Source organism: Odontesthes bonariensis, chromosome 23 (assembly GCF_027942865.1).
Source record: "Odontesthes bonariensis isolate fOdoBon6 chromosome 23, fOdoBon6.hap1, whole genome shotgun sequence".
Taxonomy (NCBI): Eukaryota; Metazoa; Chordata; class Actinopteri; order Atheriniformes; family Atherinopsidae; genus Odontesthes; species Odontesthes bonariensis.
The window spans coordinates 1691136-1701415 of NC_134528.1; the positions used below are offsets into that span (position 1 = coordinate 1691136).

General features: G+C 41.8%; 1 protein-coding gene across 1 annotated transcript; it reads left to right on the forward strand.

Moving 5' to 3' along the window:
- Positions 1-5634: 5634 nt before the first annotated feature.
- oxld1 (oxidoreductase-like domain containing 1) lies at positions 5635-9039 on the forward strand. Its single transcript, XM_075457131.1, has 2 exons — positions 5635-5829; positions 8065-9039. Exons 1-2 carry the CDS (start codon positions 5779-5781, stop codon positions 8401-8403), a joined length of 390 nt encoding a protein of 129 aa, XP_075313246.1. The 5' UTR covers positions 5635-5778; the 3' UTR covers positions 8404-9039.
- Positions 9040-10280: the final 1241 nt, after the last annotated feature.

Genomic DNA, 10280 nt, shown 5'->3' on the forward strand with positions numbered 1-10280 from the left:
TAGAAACTTCTCCGAGCGCCTCCAGGAATTCCCTCCGTGACCCCGGGAGTCATGTGAAACATTTCAGCAGTAACGGGGCGAATTAAAAATAGTCTTCCTCCCATGAGCTCCTTTTCTTGAGGTATTTGTCATGTGCCTGAGTAAATCTGTGTTTCCCTCCGTCCGGGGGCCGCGGGCCCTCAGGAAACGCCTGCCGGAGGTGCGGCGGCGCCCCAGAGGAAAGCTCGTTGAGAGAAACTGAAGCCAGCGGCGGCCTTGCGTGGTCGAGGTGGCGAGCTGACAACCAGCGCAGCCGGAGCCCCGTATCCACGACTGGAAAGAATCCGGCTTCATGTTGTGATGCGAACATCCTCTGGTTCCACTCCTCCTTCTGGGATCATTTCCCCGTGCAGACCACCCTCAGTCAGGGGGCCGGTGGCTGTTTGGAGTCTTTAGCCTGCCCTGTTCAGGCCTCTGTGATCACTTTATATCCATTCAGGTTCTTTTGTTTCATTTTCAGGGTTTTTTTTATGCCAGGATCAACATATTCACACCAACACGGGATGAAATACTGACGCTGACCGTCTCTAACGCATCTATAGGGACGTCAGTTTCAAATCAAATCAAATTTATTTGTAGCACATTTCATGTCCAAAACAATTCAAAGTGCTTCACATGAAATAAAAGCATTGCAGCAGGGACATCAAAGCAACATAAAAGAATATAAAGTGTTTTTTTCTTGCCTGAGACTGAGCTCTTATTGGTTCTCCTTTTACAGAACTCTCTCAAAAGCTCTAAACAAGCCGGCGCTTTCGAGCCCTTTCACCTCCATCTTTGGTGAGCCTGCAGGTTTCACACTCTTCACCAACAGGGAAAATAATCGCACAGCTTTTGCATCTTTGGGAGCTCGTAGACGTATTTCACTTCACTGGAAGGATGAGAATCCTCCCTCCCCTAACTCTTGGCTAAAGGACTTCATGTCATTCCTACACTTAGAAAAGATCCAGTACAGTATCAGGGGCGCTCAGACAAATTCTATAACACTTGGAATCCCATTCTTTCTTTGATCGATTCCATTCCATCTCTAGATGATTAATGATGAGGATGGTTGGTGCTAACTGAGATATTATAGGTGTATATATCCTGTCAGAGTTCTGTGAGAAGCCAGTGTGTCTATGATTCAATGTAGTGGGGGTCATAGCGTATCTGTGCTGTTTGGACTCCTCTGAATGTTCCCTTTTATTATTATTATTATAATAAAAGCTTCAAAGTGTTTGCTTATAAGCATTATTACCCATTGTTATGTGACTAAGTCAAGTAAATGTGACTCTAGGCTGTGGGAGTTCTAAAAGGGGAAAAATAGGTGAAATGTATCCTTTCAGATTGATCTTGGATTGTATATTGACAACCTAATAAAGATATATATATGTATATATATGTATAAAGAAAAAAAAGAATATAAAGAGAAACAAATAAAATGATTTAAATGAATTTAAAGGTGGGGTCTGAGATGTTTTCTGGAGCATTTTTTATCATATTGTCTGAAAACCTCACGACCCCATTGCACCCACTAAAACAGAATGTTTGGGGAAAAAACAAAACATTTTAGTCCATTGTAGAGGGTGTAGCCAGAGGAAATGTCTGATCCTGACACGCCAATCACCCGTCAGACCGTCAGGAACCGTTTTTCCAAGATCTCAGACCTTTAAAAACCAGCAACAGTCCAGATAAGGTGAAAGATATTTCATGCATAGACACATGAGAACAGAAATGTTTTTAACCTGGATTTAAAAATGTCTCCATTTGGTGAAAACGTATCCGGGTCTTCTTGTGTTTGTGGTGAAACCCGAACCTTTAGCTCCACATTGTCATGACAAACCTCTGTGGGATCAGCTGTGACACCGAATCGTTCTTTCTTTTCAGGAAGAACTCCAGCGGCCTTTAAAGGGAGTTTGTCTTTAAAGTAGGCCTGGGCCAGTTAACTCCTTATTATCGCGTTAACGCATTAATTATTTAACACAGATAAATATTTTTTATCTTTTGTGCCTTTAATGGAAAGTTCAGAGAGACAGGAAGCAGGGGGCAGAGAGAGGGGGAACAACATGCAGCACAGGGCCGTCCGATACGGGACTGGAACCGGGTTTTTATTTTGTAAATGTTATGGCACTTTCATTCATATGGCAGCACATTTAAAATAAAGCTAAATGCTAAAAGCTATACACTACTTTTGGATTCATTTTTGGATTCTGCGTACAAATGAGATTAATCGTGATTAATCAGGGAAACCACGCGATTAATTAGATTAAACATTTTAATCGTTGCCCAGCTCTGGTTTAAAGTTGGGAGATTTTGAAGCGTGTGACCTGGATGGAGCGGCGGTGTCCCCGGGGGGACCTGAGGGGTCCCGGGGGGAGTCAACATGGCCCATCGCACACCTGGCATCTGGCAGCTGCTGTGTTTCCAGGTTTCCATGGATGTGAACAGCAAACACTGAGGCCTGTGGGGACACGCACGCACACACACACACACACACACACACACACACACACACACACACACACACACACACTTCAGATAGTGTTGGGCATCATTTATCCAAATCTGGGTCAGTGAAAACCTTTCTGAGCTTCCAGGAACAGTTTCTGCTGATGTTATGCAACTAAAGCACGACTCCAGCTTCAGTGCGAGCGTAAAACACACGTGTCGAACCTCTTCTCTTTCTGCCGGGTCTTTACCCAGAGAGTCTTAGGATTAAGCGCCATGAAAAAAACGTTTATAAATACGTGTTCTCTACAAGCAAAAAGGACGATAGCTTTATCATGGAAAAACTTTGGTGAACGCGCTGTCGCTAACTAACTTCCTGTTTACCTCTCAGAGACAGACGGGAGGTATTTCATAATGTTCGCTTCATTAATTATATGAAGGACGATGACTCGTCACATCTGATGGACGGGCCTGGAACAGTACAGCAACCAGTTCTTTCTTCCGCTGGACCAGAGATACTCACAGGCGGCTCGCACTCACATAGCAGCTTATAACAATATGCTAACAATAACAATACACTTTTTTCAAATAACACACAGCGAATACTGCACAGTATTAAGTATTTTTATTAAGTATTAATTAAGGCTTAATGGTGTTTCCTAAAGGGGGCACACTGTTAAACCTGGCAACGCAGCCCGCTTAAACCACAGCGCACGCTAGCTCCTTTAGCCAGCGCGAGATGCAGGCACCATGGATCTGTTTTTAATTAAAAAAGGGCAAAAACCAGCACAGAAACCAGCACAGAAACCAGCACAGAAACCAGCACAAAAACCAGCACAAAAACCATGCTCATCCTGAATGTCTCACTATGATTACAACAACAAACTACAAATACAACACGAAGAAAGTTAAGGACATGCACGCCAGCTTCAGCTCATCCCAGTATTAAGGTACATGTGGTCTGAATTGAAAATGTATTGGCTGTGTTGTTTCTTTTTTTGTGGGATGTTTTATATGTAGAAATGCATATTTGCAAAAAGGGGACTCAGTATGTTGTGGTAAAAGTGGCTCTAAAAATGTTTAAAACATATGTAACCCATATGTAACCTAAAAAACAAACATTCACCTATCCATGGGGGAAAAACGAGTTTAGGAAACTTAGCGCTACATGTTTCCTCAAGTTAGATGTTGAGTTTCTGCTGAAATGTGCGTTTGTTTTGGTTGCCACAGAAGACACATAATGTAGCTGCTGTTTCTCACTCTTTGTAAGGTAAACATGCTTTCAGTATGAGGCCTCGTCTGCGTCTTCATTTCCCACCGTTGGTTCTGACATTTTTCATCTGCTTCTTTCTTTGTTTGCTACGACTGCTAATGCTAAAGCTAACCCGTCCCGCCGCTGAGATCGAGTACGGTCACGTGACCAGACCGCACGGCTGCGTCTGATTGGTGGAACACAGTCAGGTGGTAGAGCCTTTGGCGGAAGTCTCTCTCTCTGTCAGAATAAAACATTAAAATGAGGCGTACGCGGGGGGATAAAAATAATGAGGCGTAGAATACCAAAGAGGTAAGAAGAAAAGTAACCAGCTCATTGTAGCCTAATGTAGCGGAGTAAGAGGACAGTTTCTGCTGCACACAGCTACTCAAGGAAAAGTAAAAAGTATAGAGATTTAAAACTACTCCTGGAAGTATAATGTTTTCAAAAATTTACTGGAGTAAATGTAACTCTGAGTCTGCATTTAACAAAGTATTGAATTCAGTTCCAGGTGAAAAAGACAAAAAAATGTTTGAATAGTTTTGCTCAAATCTGCGAGAAGGTTGAGGGTGAAATGCTGGCATGAAACACACCAAGATGGAATGATTACTGAACTTAGAGCGCCTGTGACAGAAATAGAAAGAAAGATATTTCCTACATGAAGGACAGGTGGACCCACTGATGACTTTTACAACAGATGCAGCAGAAGAAAGGCTGGCGTTGCTTTTTTTGAGCTCATCGCGGATGTGTTTTCCATCTGAAGGATCTGACCGACTCGTTGGGCTTCTGAACCTCTGACACGCCACCTGTTTCCAACCATCAGCACACAAGACCAGGAGACACAACACAGGGAAATCCATTCTTTGTGGTGTTTGTTTAAACTGAAACAGAACGGACGATTGTGAGGATTTAGCGCACAATGCATCTAAAGGGCAAAGCAAGCACGGAGCAGATAGGCCCTCATCAAAGTGTTGATCTGTGCGGCTGAATAGAAGCTGTTTGCAGCTGATGACATGGCACATGCAATCTGTTCATCCAGCTCCCTGTAATCACCTGCACCTGTTAAGATCTGCATGAGAGGAGCAGAAAATAAACATGAACCCAGGTTACAAGGATTTCTTTCTTACTCCTGACAACAACAAAAAGCACATTTAAAATGTTTTCTGTATGTAATATGGCACAAGGATCTCCTGCTGGTGATCTTTTACATAAATAGATTGTTATAGCATTATAAGTGTTGTAGGCAAGGCAATTTTATTTATAGAGCACAATACGTACACAGGGCAATTCAAAGTGCTTCACAGCTACATAAAATCACAAGAAGGCAATAAAATCATTAAAAAAAAAAAAGAAAAATAAGAATAATAATAAAAAAAAATAAGAATAATAATAAAAAGTTAAAAAAATAAAAAACCCATTAAAGATAATCATTAATTAATTAATTTAAAAGTGAAGAGTGCAGATAAAATACTTCCAGGTGTCATATGCACAAGATATAGCTGCTCATGGCACTTTTAACAACCTCCATTTGAGCAGTTTCCTTCTGATTTTTATTATCAAGGATTATTGATATGAATCATAATTGTATACATTATTTTGTGTTATAAAATCGTTTTTAAAAACGTTGATATATTAGTAATTTAATATTTGGATCCTTTAATACCACCAATATATTTGAGAGACGACAACTTTCTATTTGTTTCATTTCTGGTTCTTTTTAAAAAAAACATGTGAAATGCTGACACCTGGTGGTTTAAATCTGGAAGTGCAGCTTTTTTTTTTTTTAAAGCCCGCCCCAAACGATAATAACATTTCTATTGGCTCAAAGTTTAGCATATCTGAATCTGATTGGTCACATTCTTTCCTGATGACCAATCAAAAACGATGTTTACAACTCTACGTAAAGGGTAGATTGGTAGAAGAAGAAGTGACGCAGCTAGCTTTTAAAACGCTTCAGACGGTGGATTTTATAATCCGAAAAGAGATCTACTTTTAGAAATCCTGATTTAAAAAGAGATTTGATCTTTGAGATTATATAACCGTGCGTCCTGTCCTCTCCTGTCATGCTGTGTCTGGGTGTTGAAGCCGCCAGGTCGTCGGTTTCTCTACAAAAGGTCGGTGGCTAAGCTAACGGTCAGGCTAATTAGCCTAGCTTAACCTTCCGGCTTTACTCCTCATGACTGAATGTTTATTGTGTAAATTATGTAATGTATCTTTGATATTAGGTGTATGATTTTTACACACTGATTTCTACACACACTGTTTTTTAACCATCGTAGACTCAGATATAAAACCCAAAATTTACAGTAACTTAAACTAGAACCAAAAATAGGAAGATGAGGCCAGATTGTGTGTTATGGCAACTGTTTGACATCTGCTAACATGTGGTGATCTGCACATAACCGAACAAAAAACATCTGGATCAAAACATCAGCAACTCTGAGGATGTTTCATACAGCTTCTGTATTTACTAAAATAATAAATAACAGATATGATACCAAACTGTTTTATTCTATTTAAAGCCTACCTCAGAAACAGTTGAAACTTACTGTAAATGTTGATTTTTCATATGAATTAGAAGGGAAAAAGTGTACAATCACCTTGTAATTTGATGTGGATTTGAAGAATGACCCGTTTAAATCTTTCTAGACTTTATCTGGAAGTAAAAGAGTGCCGATGCTGCTGACTGACGGGAAACATGTTCAGCAACAGAGCTGGTGGAAGGGATTTAGTGCGGTGATGGAGGTTAGAAAAAGACTTAATAAGCAAAGGCAGCAAACCAAAGCAAAGAGCTGCATTAAACGAGTGAAAGTGGTCTTTAATCGCCTCTAAAAGGGAAGTTTCCAAGCTCTACGTTTGCGTTTTTATTCCACTTTTAGAGTTAAACACGATTGAATGGATTAATTTATTGTTTTATCTTATCTATCATCCCCCCCACAACACATTCATTTATTTCATTAGTTATTTAAGTAAAATAATCTGATGGTGAGAAAGTGTTTGATCTCAGAGCGTCTCAGTGTCCTCTGGACTTGAATCACAAAAGATGATGAACATAAAAACCTTTTTAAAAAATCCTGTTTGTAAGTTTTAAAGGTTAAATCGGCCTGAACGGTTTCCCCTCACATGATGCCTGCAGAAAAAAAAAGCTTCATTTGACACTTTATTGATAGAACATCACATTTCTGTTGAGTTCAGGTGTTCCTGTTATGTGTTCAGCTCTGTTGGTAAAGCTCACGCCTGTTTTGAGTTTTAAAAAGAGTGACTTTGATGTGATTTATAACTGATGAGGAGTTATTTTATGAAAGAGAAGCTGAAGGCAGGGCCTTCTCCTGGCTCAGATGAACTCGTCTCTGTCCAGGGAACTTAAAAATGGGATTTCCCCTCATTCAGAATCCTGGGATCTGTAGATGCTAAGGTCATCCCGCCTCTCCTCTCGGCTTCTTCTCACCACGACAGAATCAGGCGGTTCTGCAGCTCCGTGAAGAAGGTTTACTCCACTCTTTATTCAGGACTCAAGATAGTTTTATTTGTCACATACACAATCATACACGGTACAATGTGCAGTGCAATTCTTCCTTCTCCTGCTACCAATAAAAAGATCATTCAAATTAAATATGAATAAAAAAATATCAAATGAGACTAAAAGAAGATGTATAAGGTATCTGATATATGCAGTATTAACAGTATTAACAGATAGAAGTGGAGTCAGTCCGGTTTAACGCTCAGTGTTCAGCAGACGGATGCCTTATTATTGCATTTTTACCTGCAGAATCTGATCTGAATAAAGTGAAAACACAAAGATATAAGTAACTGTCAGTAAACATCATTGGCCAATGTGTCCAACCTGTCCACCCCGTATCATATCAAGCTAACGTTAGCTAACTACCGGCTAGGCTAACAGGATAATATTAGCTAATTTGACAGCACTTACTGGTCAGAATGGATCTTCAACTGACGAACAAAGTTGGAAGTTATGCTAGATGCTTAACACTCAAGTCATTCAAGTCATCGTGTCTCAAGTCAAGTGCCGAGTCTTTAACTTCCAAGTCCGAGTCGAGTCTCAAGTCTTTTATTTTATGTCAAGTCAAGTCACAAGTCATCAAAACAGCGACTCGAGTCCTTCTCTTTATCTTCTTTTAATCATTTAAATCATTTTATTTCTTTCTCTTTATATTCTTTTATGTATTTTTAATGCTTCTTCCACTCCCTGCTGCAATGCTTTTATTTGATGTGAAGCACTTTGAACTGTTTGTACATGAAATGTGCTATATAAATAAATTTGATTTGATTATGAGACCAAACTAACAGACTTTAAAGGTGTAACCTGAACCAAACTTTGTGTTTTCCAGCTTTGCGTCCGCTCCCTGCTGCTGCTGAGGCTCCGTCGGCTCCGCCCTCTGCAGCTGTGGAGGAGTTCCGGCTCCGCTGGATCTGAACCGCCCGACTCCGCCCCAGAACAGAGCCCCGCCTCCTCTGCCTGGTCCCCCGATCAGGGCCCCCCGCCGGCCCCCACCCACTGCTGCATGAGCGGCTGCCATAACTGCGTGTGGATCGAGCACGCCGAGCAGCTGCTGGCGTACTACAGCGACGGAGGCCCGCGCGCGCTGGCCGCCATCGAGGAGAACGTCCTGGACGAGAATCTCAAAACTTACCTGAAGATGGAGATCCGACTCCTGAAGAAGACGTGACGACGGCGGCGGCGGCGTTTAAAGCGAGCCCAGAGGTTGGTGTTCGTTTGGTTCAGAACTCAGACTCACACCACCGCGACTTTTAAAGCCTGCTGAGGCTTTCCTGTGAAAGCTTTCGGCCTGAAGTCCCCCACCAGCTTCCACGTTTCAGGGAAACTCGAGTGGTTTCGTCTCCTGATCAGCCCGACCGCCACGAGCCGTTTGACCCGCCGAACGTCCCAGAAAACACGTCTGAAAGTGTCCGAGCTGCTGTAAAACCCAGCGGGTTCCGGAGGAAGTCGGCTCAGAAACGTGGCTAACACAGTTAGCATGTTGTGCTAAATTTCAGAGTAAAAATCCTCATCGTACGAACGTAGATGTGATGGAATAGTTTTCCTCTCTGATTTCTAACTGCATTTCGTGGGAAAACTTCCTTTAGTTCTGTGGGTCAGAAGTCAGTCGGGATGGAAGGATCAGAACCAGCTGCACTCTCCAGGGAAACCTCCTTCCTGCGTCATTTAGTCACACACAGTTGCACTTTTTTTAAATGTACGTTCATGTTTGTGTGTTTGGTATTTAATGAAACTTAGTGTATTTAAATTCTGTGGTTTTTCTTTAAGAATGACTTGTTAAATAAATGTTTCTTCTATTTAAATCCCAACACTTTGTTCTTCCTCTCTGAACCACTGCAGCCCACACAAGCGTTTTAATATCCTTCAGAAACCCCAAAAACGGCGAATAAAGCCCAAATAAAAGCGGGACCTCAGACCTCCCATTCAGGGTGAAAAGGTGCAGGAACCCGGGGCGTCCACCGGGGGGCGGCACCTGTCCAGGATGGTGGACATTTGTCCAACAAACTCAACCAGTTACACTTTTTAGTCAAAGGATGAGACATTTTGGACAGAATCTGCAGGCATCAGTCTGTTTCTGGTTGTGAATCTTTGGTGGGATTCAGCTGACGGTCGGAGGCTCGCTGCATCGCCGACGCCCGCCCGGCAGGCGGCCGGCGCCCGCCCGGCAGGCGGCCGCAGACGCTCGCAGATTCGGAGGTGACGGTGACCCAGATCTCACCGAGTCGGCGTTAGTGACGCTCTGATGTGGGAGATGCACAGAAGCCTTAACCGATGACTCTGACGTGATAAACCCTGTTTCCTGTTTAAACTGATCAACTTAACTTTAAAGTTAGCTGTGACCTTTGACCTTTGATCTGAGGTCAGACAAACAAATGAACAATGTCATCGGGACTAGTTTTTTCCAGCTGCGTCTCCTGGCCAAAGTTAAAATGTCTTTAAGTCGTCATGACCTTGAGAAAGCCATCCACACTGAAAAAATCTAAGTCTTACCAAGTAGATTTGTCTCATTGAGTATCTCATTACACTTAATATCAGACACAACTGCCTAACAAGCACCATTTCAGCCAGATGTAGGGACTTGTTTTAATACAATACATCTGGAATATCTTGTTAAGTGAAAAAGTCTTGAAAACAAATTGTTTTGAGTCACATATCATATGAAACAAGCTTTTTTTTTTACATTTGAAGAGGTTTTTAAGCTAATTTTAAGATCACTTTTATCTCAAAAGTCCTAAATATCACATTTTATTTCAAGAAATCTTGACAAGCCGATTTTCACTAGTTCCATTGGCAGATTTATTTGCTTATTTCAAACAAAAACGTCTTTTATTTGTTGTTTTTTTACTTATTTTTGGAGGGGCATTTTTTCCAGTGCATGCCCTAATAAGTTGAAGGTCAGACTGTTTTAATGCCCTTTATGTGGGCGTCTCCCAGTCTTCTCTCAGCCGCCTTCAGCTGGTGCAGAACGCTGCTGCCCGTCTTTAACCAACACCAACAGACGTGTGCACATCACTCCTGTTCTTAACTCCCTCCATTGGCTTCCTG